Below are 19,407 nucleotides of genomic sequence, written 5' to 3'. Positions count from 1 at the left end.
AAAACAGTTGAGTCTTTCCAGCAATTTCTATTTGTTTAGAAGTTGTAAATATTGCAAGGTGGTGATTGGAGTTAACTAATTCACTGGCTAGATCTCAAGGGAGAACAGGTCAGATGCTAATGGTTGGAAGGAGCTGTAAGATTTAGCAATTAATAAACTATCCGTAAAGAAAGTTGTTTTGTCTTCTGTCTCACTGTCTGGCTTGAATCTGAATTGACACGAGATATTTAATAAGATGCTTCATAATAGCAACTTGCATTTATCTCTTGTCTTTAATTATAAAAAGGTTTGTTAGAAAAATCCACCATGGATAGCAAGTTGATTGATGGATTAGCAACAGAGTTAAAGTGTATGGATTCTGAAGAAGGGTCATTGGACTCAAAACATTTACTCTGTTTTCTATCCACAGGTGCTGCCAGACCTGCTGAGTTTTTCCAGCTATTTATTTATTTTAGACTACATTGAAGTTGCTCAGTCTAGAGAAGTTTTGAGACTGGTGCACCCAGGATCAGTGTTGGTCCTCTTTTGTACTTCCAAATGTATATATTGTGGAGTGGGTTAGAGTGTAATGGTGTTGCAATCTGATGACAGAAAGGAGGGAATTGGCAAATAGTAGGTTTTTTCAACAATTATTTCTTAGTCATCATTAGATTTTAAATTCCACATAGGTAATAATTCACCCTTGGTTTATTTGCACATCACTTCAATGTATAACTCTTGTTCTTTTTTTTCTTTCACAAGCAGGAACAGTTCACCTTAACTACTTTAGCCATTCAGCTTGTCATTTTCTCTCCAGGGAGAACATTCCTGACTTCAATCTGTCCTCAAACCTCAAGTTTATTGTACCTGGAACCATTCTAGTAAATCTATTTTTGCTCTTTCCAATATGTTTGCATCTTTCCTACAATGTGGCACCCACAACTGTACACAATACTCCAGCTGAGACCTAACAAATGCCTTGCACAAATTCAATATCACCTCCTTGCTCTTGTACTCTATATTCAATAAACGAAGGTCAGAACACAGTGGTCTTTATTAACTCCTCTGCCCTCCTAGCCTTGCGAGTGACTTCATGTTCCTTACAAGAATAAGAAAAAAAAGACACTGATCAATTTGGATGCTACGCCATGGTTGAGACCAAGAATTTGTAAACTGCCTTAACTACTCTTTGAGGTTTGGGGAGTACAGGAATTAGAGCAGGGGCTGATGCATCCTAGACTTGGATACGCTGGAAAATAAATGATGGAGTCCTTGTGTGTGATTTCCTAAACATTACAATTCATTTTGAATAGTTTTAGACATTATTTGGCTAACACACACCAAAGGGATTTCAGTCCTAGCAATGTAAGATGAGGAGCAGATGCTCCATTTTTCTCCAGAGACATCGCAAAAGAAGACGCTGAAGATGGTGACCAGCCACTAGAGGGCATCCTGGACAGTGGTTTGCTCGTTCATAGAAGGAAATAAGTACAGAATGTGTTCATTTACTAGAATCTGAACCTTTGGATTGAAGTGACAATGTTCCTGAAAAACCAGTTGCCTCTTTTGAGGAGAATTTGTCCTTTCTTGAAGATAAAGAATTAAAGTTGTCTCCCGCACAGAACCTATGAAGGAGATGCAGCAACAGCAAATGCAGTCACGCTAAGATGAAAGAGTTTATTTTGGAGCTTGTTGATTTGGGAGGATTACACTATTTGTCTCTAATCCTCCTGCTCCACAGGTTACACAGATTTAATTAATTAATTACTGATTTATTATAAAACACCTCTGTCAATGAAGATGTGAAATTCATTTAACACACTTAGTTTGTAAGATGAAAGAATAAACGTTTACCCCTCCAAATAACCTGAAATACAAACCAACAAAACACTTGCATCAGGTAATGGAATTAAAAAAAAAGAATCCCATGGATGTCATAAACTAGGACAGATAACTCTAGGATCTTGGGAGATGTTGTATGCTCAGGAAATAGTATCTTGAACTTTTCAGGATCATTCAGACTGGACCAGGACCCCTGGTGCCATATAGGTTCCATACATGAGATTTTTAGGAGAACTGGACTTTTCCTTCCCTAGATTAGCCCCTAACTGAAAAATTCAAATGATCTCTAAAGCAGAAGGTGAAACCTGACAGTTGTAAACCCAAGCTTGGGGTATGCAGTAAACAAACAGCTTTCATAAGACTTGTAACTTGCAAGTAATGCCTTGTTAAAAAATATTCCACCGCTCTTTCATTCATAATTTTTTAAAAAGGTGCCTCAATGATATTTCAAGTTTGAGTCCTTAAAAATTATTAAATATGAAGTGTTTATAACAGTAAACACATTGTAAATGCAACACCATTCAAGATGCTGGGTATGAAACAAGAGATTGGGAGCTCTAATGCTCTTCAGCTATCTGTGCACTGTGGTTATAGTGTGTATTATCTAATAGATTCACAGTGGTAGCTCACCGAGGCTTCTTTGACAGCATTTGCATGCCTATGACCTTCATAATCTCTAAAGACAAGCAGTATACAGGGACATAATCCCCTGTAAACTGCATATTTCATGACCATTTCATCGGTATCCTGGAACACTGAACCTAACAGCACTATTCACAAAATTGGCTGCACCTGTCCATGAAGACACTCGCCATGAATCATGAGGGCAATTAATAATAAACAATAAATGCTAGTCACATCCATATCCCAAGGAAGAATTATGATTAAATTGCATTTAGGCTTGGGTAGTTTCAAAAATATCCCTGAGAAGAGGATCTCTTAATATTTTTACCACATCTTTTTGAAGAAGACTCTGGTATTCTAGAGCCCTGGTCAGCATGTGTCATTCAACTAGCATCACCAGTACATCATTTTTTATAGTACTAACAGAATAGTTATTATGAACCCCTATTTCAATTATGTTTGCAGTTAACATCTATTATTTCCATGATCAATTTATTTTCTCGCATTTTTCCTAATTTCTGTACATTTTCTGTAATACATTGATCTTTACATGACTAAATCAATTGTATGTTTTTGAACAGTTTTTGTTTCTCAGAATACTCTTTTTCACACCCAGTGTGGGTGGAATTTTAACTTGGGCCTTCTGGCTCAGAGGTATGGACATTAGCACTGTGCCTCAACAGCACAGTGTTCCTGCCTGGTTTCGAACAAGTGAACAATACATAATCACAAGTTACTATTAAAGCCAGGTCAATTGCAGAAAGATTTTAGATTAATATTTGAAGAAAATTAGAAAGCGTGAGAAGAGAGGCAAATTAAATTGAGGATTAATAAATAGTTTTGCAGAGCTTCTGATGATGCAGAATCCAAAATATACAATGTCTTTTGCACTGATGTTCCATTTGTGACATGAGAAGTGTTATCTCTGAAGTTAGCCTCATCATCCAGGACACACTGAGCCCTCTGTGGTTCTGTTGGGACTGATAAATGCATATATTATCTTCACAGGAGGTTTGCTAATTGGGATTGAACTGTGGAATTGGAAGAGATTCCTTGCAGTTAATCAGAAGCATCAGTATAACAATCAGATTGGATTGTCTGCATTCATGCCAATTCTGGCTTGAGTTCTTCAAATTCACATTGCTTGTCTTTCTAAGTTTTTTTGAGTCACAAAATAAACAGGAAGAATGGTCCAGTAAGAGAGGAAGAAATAGAAAACTTACAGGAATACTCTAATTCCATTTGTTGCAAGCAGTAGGTGGGCCTACCACATGGTCAGTGAGTTGTGGATGAATTTAGCTCATTTAACCCTATTTCAGCTTGTAATGATCTCTGATAAAACAGACCATCAATCAAACGTTTGCATAAATAAGTTAAAGGTTAGTTTATTAAAAGTTAATACTGAAGGTTTGTAAAGATGGACAGTGTTATTAACAAGAAATTACATATACCAAGTTTGAAACTAACGAAGGCTCCAATATGTCATATATGGAATGAGCTGCCAGAGAAAGTGGTGGTGGCTGGTACAATTGCAACATTTAAAAGGCATCTGAATGAGTATGAATAGGAAGGGTTTAGAGGGATATGAGCCAAGTGGTGGCAAATGGGACTAGATTTGGTTGGGATATCTGGTCGGCATGGACGAGTTGGACCGAAGAGTCTATTTCCGTCCGGTACATCTCTATGACTCTGTCAGTCATATACCATTTGAAGTCATTGCTCAGGTTTTGTTGTTGAAGTGAAGATGTTAACTCTTGAAATCAGATCCAACAATTGGGATAACTTCTGTATTTGATTTATTATTATTTTCCTGGAGGGATGGGCTAGCCAGGTTTTACAAGGCAGATGATCTGCACGTGTGGCACATTTAGCTGCGCAGTTACTTATCAGTACATCATGGGCTGTTTTGAGATGTTGCTGTGTTACCCCTGTTCTCTCTTCCTTTCATGCTCACTCCATCTTTCCATTTTTTTCTCTTTTTTTTTTCAGTACACTCACATCTTGCTTTCTTTCCCTGTCTTTAACACTTTCTCTTTCTTTCCAGTTTTGCTTTTTCTTTCCCCCAGCACCCCTAACTTCCTGCAGCCTCTTTTGCCAGTAGGTGTCCATTGTCTTTCCTCCCGGTTCAGCTCTCTTCTTTCCTCATCACTATGCCTAGACATTCTTTTGCATCCCTCCTGTGCTGTATCTAATTTAGTGAGATTTACAGAGCTGTTGTGAAACAATTGTAAGATCTGTAATAGCACTGAATGTGGAATAAGCTGGTTGCTGCACTCTTCTCAGAGGGCACAACTTTTGATGTGGGTTCCCATAATTGTCTATATGTTATTTCTGTATTACCATGAAGGTAGTTTACAGTTTGCAGCGTCTTTTTTCAAAACTGATATTAGGAGTGTAATTTTCTCGATACTCTATACAGTTAATACCTAAATTGTTTAAAAAAATTAGTTCTCACACTCACCATGCATCAGCTCTGTTGGCATTGGTGCCATCTATTGACGTAATTTGAGCTAGAAATGAGACAGACTTGTTTTTTTTGGCACTGTATGGTTGCAGTTATAGGACAAACTACAGAACCTTGTTATGAGTCATAATGTGATCAACTTTGGAGAAAAAAAGTCCATGTTTTTAATGGCAAACGTTTTTTAAAAAGTAGTACAAGCCATGAGTTGTTTCCTTAAAGGATAGTTTTGATGTTTTTTGAAATTTATTGTTTGTATTGTAACTTTGTTTAAATTCTGTGACATGAAAGATTTATAGCTTCAGACTCATTCTAAGTGTGTTTCTAATGTAGCCACCATACATACAGGCCAAGAGCTGATTTTGATCTATGCCGTTAACAGATTTATGCCAAGGTAGTAGTGAGAGACTTGCCCCCCCAATGTTAGGAAGGGAATAATAAGCAGTTTTCCCATTCTCCATTGCTTTTTAGAGATCCAAGTTAAAAGTATGTATTTGGTTGCCTTGAGAACTGTATCAGATTCAGCCGTGATGTATTTTGGTGCAATGTTCAAGCTGCATTTGATGTCTAGATTTGATCTCTTAGCATGCTTAGTGTCAGTATTGTTTCTGGAGCACTAAAGAGTCAGTGTCGTCAGTATGAAGGAGGGGTTGACTGGTTGAACTTGAGCTCAAATACTGCTGGAGTTGCTGGCTAGTTCAGCATTTTGAGACTTTCTAGCCAGAATGGGTGAGTACACCATTCTGTGCTTCCTGCTGTAATTGAGCCATTTATCTTTGGGATTGGGATTGGGTGGTCGGTTAGATCAGTTGGCTGGATGACTGGTTTGAAATGCAGGATGATGCCACCAGTGTGGGTTCAATTCCTGCACCAGCTGAGATTATCATGAGGAGTCCTCTTTCTCAAACTTTCCCCTCATCTGAGATGTGGTGACCCTCAGATTAAACACCACCAGTCATCCCTCTAACCCTAACCGTAGCTCTAACCCTTTTGCAGTCCTATGGTCTTGTAAGACTATGGAGACTTTACCTTTTTATCTTTGGGATTCCTTACTGTCCTTTGTGGCGCCTTGTGGAATCTATATCTTGGAGTACTTTGTTTTTAATTTAACCCAGACCATTAAAGCAGTTACTTCTGCCACCACAATAACACTTGAAACAAAAAGCATAGTTAGCATAAAAAAGCTGCCAGGGTGCTTACAAAGATGTGATGAGGTAGGGGGAGAGATGGAGCCAAAGGAAGTAATGAAAGGAGGTTTACTGCAAGCTTAGTCAAAGAAAGTATTTTAAATGAAATCTTGAAAAGAAAAGCATGTGGAGAAGAAATTTTGGGAGGTAATTCTGGAGCATGGAACCTAATGTCTAAAAGTGTCAATAATGATACACAGGATAAAAAAGGAAATTCCAGTCAAGTCTGGAATCCGAGGGGTTGTTTGAGGTTGTACTGGAGGAGGAGATTACTGAAATTGGGGTGAGTTTATTCAGTTATCTGAATAAGTGGACAACAATTTTACATTTAATGAACTAGAAGGGGATGGTGGGTGCAGACTGCAAAGTTTTGGATGCACAAAGTTAATGGACAGTGAAGGATAGGAGATGTGTGGGGGAAGGATTGGAATAGTCACATTTGGGTGGGACAGAAGGTATAGTTAAAAACTTTAAAATTTATGCTAAAGACAAGAATGATATGGAGGTGGAAATAAGTGTCTTTCTGATGAGCAGAGGCTCAAATTGGCTTTGAATGTGTGAACAGTTTGGTTTAACTTGCAATGATAACTAGGTTAGGGATAGAACTCTGGTTTGGATTTGCCAGTTACAGATGTTTGCTGTTCATCAAGTTGCACCATAGTATTTTTCCCTGAACAAAGTTGGTTGCTTTCTTCTTTGATACAAGTGGTTTGAAATAAACCAGGTGCTTCAGGCTTGGGTACTTTTGTTTTGCCACATTGATTGGAATCAACCCAAACTATTGGCATGAATTTGCCTCAGTCTGCTGGCAGTGAAGTGCCACATGTGAAGTTGTTCTCACTCAGGTTTAGAGTGGATGTAGATCCACAGCACAAAATGGTGCACATTTACACACTAGTTGACAGCATTATTGAATTTCTTGCATGGGGTGACAGGATTACTTCTGTGTGGAATGTTAAGATGTCAAAATCTTGAAATGAAGCAGTTTACCATCTAATTATAATAATTGTGCCTAGGAGCACTTGATGTTGGTTCTAATGACCTGGGATAGAAAGACTGTGTCCCTCAGTATTAACATCCCTCTTGTTGAGTACAGAATTCAATTATTTTTAAAGTAAGAACTGTCTTGAAGTTATTCAGCCTGATGGTTTGAAAGGATAGAGTTAGTGGAGAGCACTAATACTATTAAAGTAGATCCTTCAGTTGTACTGAACAAATTCATTTACCATCATGGCATTAATGCCTGTATGTCTATTTCCTCTCATTTCAGTCAGAAACAGGGACATCTTGAAAGATTATAGAGCTGGAGGAGTTCAATGATGTGGTAGGGTGACGCTGTGGGGATGAATTTGTCAACAAAGATGAGAATTTTAAATACAAAAAGTGAACTGACCAGGTACTAATGTAAGCCACAGAAAGATGAGTGAAAGGTTTACAAGGCTTGAGAATTAGCATAGAGCCAGGTTGAGCCCAAATTTATGCTGAGTAATGGATGGTAGGATTGTCAGGAGAGAATTAGTTTAGTCGAGTGTAGACTTAACAAGGCATGATGGTTTCATTAATTGAGGCAGTATCAGATGATATTCCACAGATGAAAATAAGTTGTTTTAGCAATGATATGGATAGGGGACCAAATATGACAGCGTGGTTGCTAACAGTCTGATTCAGCATCAAGTTGCTCGGGAGATGGATGGAGTCACTATCTCAGAAACAGCTGATGGTACACAGGATGTCCAAGACAGTGTTTTTGATCTTCCAGAGACTTTATTTGGAGGCTATTCATGGATATATTAATGATTTAAGACTTGAATGTAGGAAGGTTGATCAGTGAGTTTCCAGATGATCTGAAAATTGGTGAGGTGCTAAGTAGTTAAAAGAATAGCTTTAGATTACAAGAGTCTTTAGATGGGTTGGTCAGATGAACTGATCAGTGGCAAATGGAATTCAGTCTGGATAAGTGTGAAGTGAGGCACTTGGGCAGTACAATCAAGGGAAAAATATGCAAAATGACTAGTATGACCCTGGGAATCACCGAGCCTGAGAGGGACCTTGATATGTATGTCCACCGGTCCCTTAAGGTGGCAGGATAGACAGATAAAATGGTTAAGAAAGCATAGGGCATACTTCACTTCGTTAGCTGAGGCATACAGTTTAAGACTAGAGCAGATTGGCTGGAATTGTATAAAACATTGATTAGGTCACAGCTAAAATATTGTGTGCAGTTGTGGACTCCACATTATAGGAGGGATGTGATTGCACTGGAGAGGGTGCAGAGAGCATGTATCAGGATGTAGGATGGGCTGGAGACTTTATTATGAAAAGAGATTGTATTGACTGGTTTGTTTTTTTTGAAGCAGAAGAGACTGAGGGATGGCATGCTTGAGATGTATAAAATTATGAAGGGCATAGATAGATTGGACAGGAAGGAACTTTTCCCCCTTAATGGAGGGATCAATGAATAGGGGGCATAGATTTCAGGTAAGGAATAGGAAATTTAGAGGAAATCGTTTCAACATTTACAGCATACACTTGAAATGCCAAGGCATACAAGACTAAGGGCCGAGTGCTGGAAAATGGGATTAGAATGGTCAGGTGGTGGTTTTTTGATAACTGCAGACTTGATGGGCTGAAGGGCCAGTTTCTGAGCTGTAGATCTCTATGATTTTATGACTTTGTTGTTCATCCAGCACAAGATGTTGGACAAGCATTTGGAGGGGGTCTAAAGAGGTGACAGTATAATGTAGCTAGGTGTTTTTCATATGAACTTGATGTACGTGAGGGTAGCATGTAGATGAGAAATGGGTTTGGACCACCTGAGATTGCAGATGAAGTGAAGCCAATGCAGGCAATTCTCTGGCTGTAACCAAAAAGGTAAAGATTGTCACCTTAGTTTTAATACCCAATTTGAATATCTGGAAGATTTGAAATAAAAATGAAAAGTAGTCCCAAAGCTGGCAGCTGTTTGGATCCTCCTCTGCATACAAAATTGTTTGGAGCGCTACTCACTTCAAATTGGAGTTAGGAGGTAAGACAAAAGAGCAAGTGGTCATAGTAATCAATACAGCACCAAAGACTCTGAAAGTATACTCACTTGGCTTTACATCAGGAATCATCTTTTTGCAAGTTATTTATGCTAAAGGGAATCCAAAAAAAAATCCAATATTAGGTTTTAATGTAATTATCAAAGTGAATTGAAATATTAATTCCAGGGGTGAAAGTTGATGGTTCTTAGAAAATTAGTGATTTGTGGAAAATGCATTGTTAATTTTTTTAGAATTTATTCTGAAGTCTTGGAACCAGTTGTTTCACCAGTTAGAAGCTTAAAATATACTTGTAATCAAATCTTTGTTAAAATGAACATGTGTCTTTTTTTTTATAAAGTCATTTTCACTCTTCTTCTGTTTTTCCAATGGCTTATTTGATTTGGCATTAACTAAGCTTGCAGTTGTTGAATCCGAGACAGTGAAACTTGCTCGTGGAATGGATTGTATTTGGAATATATTTTTAAATGGTGATCTCATGTCGAGCTATTAACCTTGTTTGTGTAATGTCTGTGCACCAATGTAGTGTTCCATTTTATGTTTCCATCAATTTTGCCCTCTGTTGAGGATGAAAAAAGACTTCAAGGTAGTGGCAATATCAGAACAATATTGAAAGACAAAGTTAACCCCCAACGCTAGCTGCGTTGGGGGTTAACTGTTGGCCGGTACATGGGAATAATCAACTAACTAGTCTCCCTTCCTCTGCCAATGTGCTGTCTTGTGCCTGCTGTCTGCTGTGCCTCACCATGGTTGTGCAGCTAAATACATTTTAGGTTTTTTGTATATTCTAGTCAATATGTGAAATGTAAACATGAAAGGAACTTTACTTAAAGCTGCAGTTAACAAGGCCTGCACTGAACTATCTGAGTGAAGTGATGCTTTTTTTTATTCATTTACAGACAGGGCCAGCATTTATTACCCATCCCTAATAACCCTTAGCTGAATGGCTTGTTAGGTCATATTTAGAGGGCAGTTAAGAATCACTTCCATTACAATCAGGTCTGGAATTACAAGTCAGCCAGACTGGTGGGATCAGCGGGTTTGATTCCCTGTAAAATATTAGTATAGATTGGTTTCTGCAATGATCCAGAAGTAACACCATTGATTATGCTTGCCTTTTATTCAAGTTTTATCTGTTGGCTGGCTTTAAATTCCCAGCTGCTGTACTTGGACTTGTAATCCGGAAGCATGGGTTCAAAACTGATAGCAAAACCAGAATGCTGCTGGTTAACTTCAGAGTGCTATCCATTAATACACAAATGCTGTATACGTAGTAATTCATTAAGTTTAGCTCTCTCCAAGCAAGGGCTGATCTTGTCACATGCTTTTGCTTTGAAAATATACTTTTGACTTTCTATTACTTTTTAATCTATTTTAGGTTATGAAATGTATTTTGTCCCAATGCTCATCTATAAATAAAATGACCTTGCTGGTTTAATTTTGAAATACTGTATGAGTGTTCAGATTTTATTTTTGGGTGCTTCTAGTGATGAGAATTGCTACTGCAATTGTAATTACCTATTTGTAATTACTTTAAAAATACAGGTTTTACAACAATTTAAACATTTTTTGTTTTAGTTTTGAAAGCAAAGCTGAGAGTCCCCAAACCAACAAGGATCAGTTGCTACGTTGAGGTGACAGTGGATGGTCTGAACAGTGAAACTAAGAAAACTGGAAAACGAAATGGAAACCTCCATCCACAGTGGAATGAGACATTGACCTTGTAAGGAAAAACTACCATTTTATTATTTCCTGTTGCATACAACTCATGGATTCAACACAGACAAAATGTAATTTAATGCAGTCTCCTTGTGAGATGAAGCATATTTCTTTGACAAATTGTGTTTTGTGCCTGAATGAGATTAGAAGTAATATAACAGAGATTCATTCCGTGGTCATTTTCTCCAGAATTAGCCCAGGTTGAAACCTCAACCCACAGTGTTGAATATGTATCATGTATAAAAGTTTTACATTTGTCTTCTCATTTAAAATTTTTGATTGATCCCTATTTGTGTACCTTATTTGATCCAAAGTAATGTTTTAAATCTGTTGCTAAACTCTTCCAAATTGCCATCTTAATTATACAGTGAATGGATTAGATAAGCTTCTTTGTACATGGAATCATAAAACCACTGCAGTGTGGAAACAGACCCTTCGGCCCAACAACAAGTCAATACCGACCCTCCGAACTGTAACCCACCCCAACCTATCCCCCCTACCCTAATGCATCTAACTACACATCCCTGAACACTATGGGCAATTTAACATAGCCAATTCACCTAATCTGCGCATCTTTGAACTGTGGGAGGAAACTGGAGCACCAGGAGGAAACACACGCAGACATGGGGCGAATGTACATAGTCAGTGTATTGCCAAATATTTTGATTCCATCACACGCATGAAAAGTTTAAAGCACTGTAATGAATCCTGGATCATGTGAATGATTCCAGTTCACACGTCAATATACATTACACTGGTTCTCTAAACACTTGGAGATGTGAATTTGATCTTCTTGATGTAACGAGTGAATGAAATGATTCGATTTGGACATTTATGTAAATATAGCATGGTGCAAAGCAAACTGCTTTCTCCAGTGTGAACAATATTGTCTCTTGCTCTTTATTTCATTTTTCTCCTGATCTGTCATCTCGTCCCTTCATAATCATTTTCATTTTTCAGGCTGTAATAATTGATTTTACAATGCAGAAGTAGAGTCAGAGAATCACTACAATGGGAAAGAGGCCATTCAGTTCATTGAGTCTGCACCAACCCTCTGAACAGCATCTGACCCAGAACCAGTCCCTTCTCCTTTCTGTGCAATCCAAAACTTACCGTGGCTAATCCACAGAGCCTACACATTCCTGGAGACTACAGACAATTTTGCATGACCAATCCACCTAACCTGCACATCTTTGGAGTGTGGGAGGAAGCCAGACCACCTGGAGCAAGCCTATGTAGACACTGGGAAAGTGTGCAAATTCCACACAGACAATCACCTGAAGCTGGGTCTCCAAGTGTTTAGAGAACCAGTGTTATGCATATTGACGTGTAAACTGGAATCATTCACATGATCCAGGATGCATTACTGTGCTTTAAACTTTTCATGCGTGTGATGGAATCAAAATAGAGCTGGCTTTCTGAAAGAGCTACGCTCTAATCCCTTCCCCTGTTAATTCTGTTATCATTTTGATTTGTCTGGTCCATAAAGGAACTTTTTAAGCAAGTGTCAGATAATCTTTAGGTCTGGCTGGTTTTCCCTTAAGCTTTTATCCTGTTTGGGAAAAGTGCCACTGCTGCCCAGGCAGACACCAGATTAGCATTGCTCAGCCTTGGCAATGACTTGGTAATGGCCTGATCTGCATAATTTAACAGTGCCCTCTGGTGGGAGACCATCCTGCTTGAACATTAAATCTCCAGCCAACCATAGGTCAGCTGAAGAGAATGGGTCACAGAGTCATATAGCATAGAAACAGTTGAAACTTTATTGCTGGAACAGCACAGCAGGTCAGGCAGCATCCAGGGAACAGGAGATTCGACGTTTCGGGCACAGGCCCTTCTTCAGGAATGCCTGAAGAAGGGCCTGTGCCCGAAACGTCGAATCTCCTGTTCCCTGGATGCTGCCTGACCTGCTGTGCTGTTCCAGCAATAAAGTTTCAACTTTGATCTCCAGCATCTGCAGACCTCACTTTCTCCTAGCATAGAAACAGGCCTTGGGTCAGATTGCAGCTTCATTTAACTGCTGTGATGATGGTTTATAATATACTATTTTATTATTTGGGAACTTGGATTCTATAAGAGAGTTAAATGAAATTTTAGTCTTCAATACTGAAAAGCTCTGATTTTTGGAAAAGGGTCAAAGTCATTTGGAATGGTAAGCTAAATACAACATTGCCAGAAATCATATGATTTGATCTATGTGACTCAACAAGCTATTTGATGAGATAATTGCTGCTTTATGTTGACTTGTACTTATATGGCCCACAAAAGGGAAGGCCAAAGCCCGAAGGAAGTCACAGTTCAGCAGAAAAGATCCATACCAGCAGATACGCTATCTAGCAATTTAAAAGTAGTCAATGTCTTGGGTTTGTTTCTTAAAGATCATTCAGAAAAGTCAATGAACTAGCCTGGAAGATTGTATATCTCTGGGACAGACAAAAGCAGAGACAATCACATCTGTTGAATGTGCACAAAGTTGCAGACATTTGTAATTTCAATAAAAAAAATTTTATGTGAAGGAACGTAGAATATTACAGTTCAGTACAGGCCCTTCGGCCCTCTGTTGCACCGATCTGAAGCCCGTCTAACCTACACTATTCCATTTCATCCGTATGTTTATCCAATGACCATTTAAATGCCCTTAAAGTTGGCGAATCTACTACTGTTTCAGGCAGGGCGTTCCATGCCCCTACTACTGAGTAAAGAAACTATCTCTGACATCTGTCCTATATCTATCATCCCTCAATTTAAAACTATGTCCCCTCATGCTATCTGAGGAAAAAGGCTCTCACTGTCCATCCTATCTAACCCTCTGATTATCTTATATGTCTCAAATAAGTCACCTCTTAACCTTCCCTCTAACAAAAACAGCCTCAAGTCCCTCAGCCTTTGCTCACAAGACCTTCCCTCCATACCAGGCAATAAGCCAGTAAATCTCATCTGAACCCTTTCCAAAGCTTCCACATCTTTTCTGTAATGTGGTGACCAGGAAGGAGTGATACTTCACTGAGTTTGTGTGTCTTGAAGGATATTGTTAGGAAAATGGGTTGAATCTTTCTTTTTGCTGTTTCCATATTGTCCTGTAATAGCTTTTTTGAATTTACTTTTGTGTAATGAACATGTATTATTTTACCAAAATTAGATTGAAGCTAAAAGTGCATTGACAGCCTTATATGAATATTTTTTGTGAATGGTCACCACAGTAATCCAATTCCCAAGCTGGCTTAAATTCTGGAATCTGACTTGTTCTGTGTTACCATCAACTAGGATCATAACGTTGTTCCAGCCCCTGGACTTGTTCTTTGCCTGATGATGCTATTATCTTGGAGTTAGAAACAGTAACATTGGGCCATAGGTTAATGTGGCTCCTGTGTTTGGTGTGTGGATGAAAAGATGCCAGTGAGACAACTCTATGAAGGAGACAGAATTGAAGAGTCTTTTAGAACCCAATCAATGGGGCACATTCACCAGTTTTCTATACTTAATCAGAATTATTATTTATTACAAGTAAATAGATTTTCAATACAGAAGTAGTTATCATTGATACAAAACTGAGTTAAAACTGTAACCACTTTATAAAAGTCGCCCTGTACCTGTCCACATATATATATATATATATACACACACACACACACACACACACACACACACACACACACACACACACACACACACACACACACAAAATAAATCAATGTAATGGAGGGAAGGAAGTTCAGTGTCCCTTTGCTGATGATAACACTATTTCTCAACCTTCCGTCTTCAGATACATTCACTCTAGGAGGCACAGGGTAACTGTTTCCTATGTATGCAAGTCCATGATTTATAAACTAAATGTTATAAGCAACTGGTGAGGGAAAGTAAATTGACCATGTTCAGACTTATGATGTTTTTTACTGTAGGAAAAGACAGCTCCTTTCCTTCCAGAGGTCTGAGGTCTTCTACCTCAAGCATTAACCCACAAGCTGTTCAAATAATTGTTGGCCAGCAGGAGGCCTTTGTCATTGGTCTGTGGAATGGCGACCAGTTTACAGTTGGCTCCTTGTTGCCAGCGAAATTTCCATTCGTCCGCAGCCTCTTGTCTCCAGCTTATCTAAAACTAGGCTTTCTCTCTGCTTGAACCATCAGCTGTGTAAACTCTTCTAATGAGTGTCAGGTAACTTGCTTTTAAAAAGTGTAGTAATCCTTGGCTTTTTAAGTAGCTGTTTTCCCATTGTAGAAGAAAATTAAACAATGTTATCTTTACACTGCAAATTCTTATTGGGGATATTTCCACTGAATAGATAGAAATAGAAAGAGATTTAATAAAGATCTATAAAGTTAAATCAATTTGCAAGCGAATGAAGGACTATTATGTTTGGGGAGTCATAGGCGAAGGCTGTTTGATTTAGTTTTTGTTACTGGCCATTATACCTTGTCAGTGATCAACAGGAACTGAAAGGACTGCGGATACTGTAAATCAAAGACAAACATAGAAATTGATGGAGAAGCTCAGCAGGTCTGGCAGCATCAGAGAAATCAGAGTTAATGTTTGGGTTGAGTGACCCTTCCTCAAAAGTGATCAGTACTTGTATGTTTGAAGCACTTTGGGGTAAAAGCAGAAGAAAAATGCCAACACAGATCTGGATTTTTTTCATTATAAGTATGGTGGAATTTGGGAGGTGAAGAAAAAGCACTAATGGTGCAGTTGGTCCCGTGCCTTGCAGCTGATGAAGTTGACAGTAGTGCCTGTGATTTACAACAAAAAGCACAAACATACTGGCAGTCAGGTTAGTTCTGCCAATGGGGTAGGTCAAGAGATGTGGTTGAGTTGGAGAAGATTAGGAAGCAATCTGGATACACTGATGTGGAATTATTTTTAATAAAATGGAAATGCATAGTTAAACATGCAGTATCTGTTTTTAGAGTGGGAAAGGCAGTTTAATGTTTTGACTGGTATTGTAAGACTTCAAGAGAAGATGCAGAGAACAACTCAGTATCTCAAATCCAATTTTCTTTTTTTCCCTCTGGTGAAATGCTTTGCCATATTGACTTGGAAGAGCACCTTCTGTTGAAAATGAATCCTGTTCAGGTTATGTTTTCATGGCAGCATATAATTGAAGCAAGCAATACAACATTTAAAATGACTGACTCTGGGCTGAAGTCCAGTCTGTTGTCGATAATCTTAGTGGCTTACTTTGGGCAACTAAGTTCGGTAAATCTGGGCAGTATATACATAGATTTTAAGAACCTGTGCTGGGAATTTTGAGGGGTTTTTATGTATCCATATTAGCTCTGAATTCTTCTTTTGTAATGACATGTTTTTCATCTTAGGAATGTAACGCCACAGAGCAAATTGGAGCTGAAAGTCTGGAACAGTCATGCCTTGAAAAATGAACGCTTTGGCAGTGTGACTCTTGATGTCTCTGACATTTTAAAGAAGAACAATGGAAAGTGTGAGTTCACTTGCTGTGTATTTTTAAAATTAATTTTATCATGCAAGGTTTCAAAATCAACATTTTCATTATCTAACTAAAGTCATTGAAAAAAAATGGATTGCTGTGTTTGTTATTGTATTTCTTTCATTTATCCGTGAATAAAGAAGAAGAATGCAATTCGTATTCTGTATGTCTGAAAAATGGAGAGAAATCTGGCTGCTTTAAGTTGGCAAAAACTACCTAGATCTCAAAGACTTGATTATATTGTAAGACTTGCTGACGCTTACTTCAGTACAAGAGACGAATACTTGGAGAGGAAACATGAATGTTAACAGTATTGGTGCCGGCATTTGAAACAGTGTGGCCGATGTAGTCTGTGCCTAAAGACACAGCATATGCATTACCAGAGTTGAAAAAGCATAAATGCTTTGCTGTTTTACACAATATTGTTAACTATTTGGAGAAATTAGCAATGTATCTAACTCCTTTCTCAGTTACATATTATTGTACTTACTAATTAAAGTGATTTTGCTTCAACTAGAAACTTATCTGGAGTCTTGAATGATTGAGAAAGGCGCAAGTGCATCTGTGATAAGGCTCATTATTGGTGTTTTTTAATTACAGAATTCCACAGGAATTGAAAATTTTAAATTAGAAAGGAAAAGAGTTTTAGTTTTGGAGAAATCACTTTTAAAGACTGCTTTCAAAATTATTGCATTCCTAATAGAAACAGTACTTATTGATTCTTCATTATACAAATATGCGATAGAACTATATGCAGTGCTGGTCGCCACATAGTTCGAAGGACATGATTGCACTGGAGAAGGTGCAGAAGTGATTTTGCAGGGATGTTGCCTGGGATTAAAATTCTCATTATAAGAAGAACCTGCATATGCTGAGTTTGTTTTCCTTGGAGCATAGGAGGCTGAGATGGGGTTCTGATTGAGGTGTACAAAGTTATGAGAGGAATCGACAGAGTAGATTAAGAGAATCTCTTCCCAGTGGCAGACATGTCTAAGACCAGAGAGCATAATTTTAACCTGAGAAGCAAGTGGTTTAGAGGAGATGTGAGGAAAAAAAAATTACCTAGTTGGTGGTGAATATATAGAACGTGCTGCCTGGGAGAGTGGTGGAGGGAGGTACTCTGGCAACATTTAAGAAGCATCTGGATGCATACTTACAATACCAAGGCATAAGGTTATAGACCAAGTGCAGATAAATGAGATCAGTGCAGTTTGGTATTTGTTAGCCAGCATAGACTTCGTTGATTGAGGGCCTGTTTCATTGTTGTATGACTTTATAACAACTGGTATTGTGGTTATTTCACCTCAGGTTTTTATTGTTTTCACTTCTGCACATCCTTTAGTTTTTGCACATTTTGAGACAGTTGAGAGAATAGACATGCAGGTAATCTTCTCCTGGACTTCTGACACTGCTGTTTACTTTATATTTGTTCATGGGATGTGGGTGTTGCCAGCATTTGTCGACCACTTTGCTTTGGGTCTGGAGTCGCATGAATGCCAAACCAGGTAAGGTTGGCCGATTTCCTTCCCTAAAGGGCATTATTGAACCAGACGGGTTGCAACAATCAACCATTCTCGTCATTAGGCTAACTTGCTAATTCCAGATTGTCTTTTAAAAAAATTGAATTGAAATTTTCACCGTTTGCCATGATGGGATTCGAACACATATCCCCATAACACTAAACTACAGTTCTGGATTACTAGCCCAATGACATTACCATAACACCACATCTTTAATCTTAGCTGATTGCTTGAGTGTGTGAGGGTAACATATTCCCAACTTTTTTCCAATGTTCCCTTGTATTATGGGATTGGACCTGATACTTATTCAACAGATCTCCCTGATCACATTGCTGAGATCAAAACTTAAGAATTATGGACATTGACCCTGCTGTATTGATCCATAAGTTGAAATTTGGGAAGCCATCTTCTGTATGCTGTCCACACTGAAACAGATTACTAGCTGCATTTCATCTTGTTAGCATAAGTTTTTACAGAAAAATGCAATTGTGCTGTGACTCAGTGCTAAGCAGTGCCATAAACACAAAGAAAGATGTACTTCAACAGGACAGAAACAAAAGCTGTATCCATAATATTTGTTCTGTGGGGGACCTTAGGCATTATACAATGGTAACTAGCTACAGAGAAGGAAGTGCTGGATGTCTTGAAATGCATCAAGGTGGATAAATCCCCAGGACCTGATCAGGTGTACCCTAGAACTCTGTGGGAAGCTAGAGAAGGTTTTGCTGGGCCTCTTGCTGAGATATTTGTATCATCGATGGTCACAGGTGAGGTGCCGGAAGACTGGAGGTTGGCTAACGTGATGCCATTGTTTAAGAAAGGTGGTAAGGACAAGCCAGGGAACTATAGGCCAGTAAGCCTGACGTCGGTGGTGGGCAAGTTGTTGGAAGGAATCTTGAGGGACAGGATGTACATGTATTTGGAAAGGCAAGGACTGATTAGGGATAGTCAACATGGCTTTGTGCGTGGGAAATCATGTCTCACAAACTTGATTGAGTTTTTTGAAGAAGTAACAAAGAGAATTGATGAGGGCAGAGCAGCACATGTGATCTATATGGACTTCAGTAAGGTGTTCGACAAGGTTCCCCATGGGAGACTGATTCGCAAGCTTAGAACTCATGGAATACAGAGAGAACTAACCATTTGGATACAGAACTGGCTCAAAGGTAGAAGACAGAGGGTGGTGGTGGAGGATTGTTTTTCAGACTGGAGGCCTGTGACCAGTGGAGTGCCATAAGGATCGGTGCTGGGTCCTCTACTTTTTGTCATTTACATAACTGATTTGGATGTGAGCATAAGAGGTATAGTTAATAAGTTTGCAGGTGACACCAAAATTGGAGGTGCAATGGACAGCAAAGAAGGTTACCTCAGACTACAACAGGACCTTGACCAGATGGGCCAATGGGCTGAGAAGTGGCAGATGGAGTTTAATTCAGATCAATGCAAGGTGCTGCATTTTGGGAAAGCAAATGTTAGCAGGACTTATACATTAATGGTAAGGTCCTAGGGAGTGTTGCTGAACAAAGTGATCTTGGAGTACAGATTCATAGCTCCTTGAAAGTGGAGTCGCAGGTAGATAGGATAGTGAATAAGGTG

At 38.7% G+C, this 19,407-nt stretch overlaps 1 protein-coding gene across 2 annotated transcripts in view; it reads left to right on the top strand.

Moving 5' to 3' along the window:
* wwp2 (WW domain containing E3 ubiquitin protein ligase 2) overlaps positions 1–19,407 on the top strand; it is a 204,434-nt gene that overhangs the window by 34,179 nt on the left and 150,848 nt on the right. For both annotated transcript variants that reach the window (XM_043706703.2, XM_043706701.2), the window contains exons 3-4: positions 10,713–10,857; positions 16,164–16,285. In XM_043706703.2, coding sequence (XP_043562638.1) covers positions 10,713–10,857; positions 16,164–16,285 — 267 coding nt within the window. The remainder of the gene's footprint in view (positions 1–10,712; positions 10,858–16,163; positions 16,286–19,407) is intronic.

The sequence above is a fragment of the Chiloscyllium plagiosum genome, unplaced genomic scaffold, assembly GCF_037043375.1.
Source record: "Chiloscyllium plagiosum isolate Xiang-an unplaced genomic scaffold, Cpla_swu_hap1 HiC_scaffold_17, whole genome shotgun sequence".
Classification (NCBI taxonomy): domain Eukaryota; kingdom Metazoa; phylum Chordata; class Chondrichthyes; order Orectolobiformes; family Hemiscylliidae; genus Chiloscyllium; species Chiloscyllium plagiosum.
This window is presented reverse-complemented; position numbering and strand designations above follow the sequence as displayed.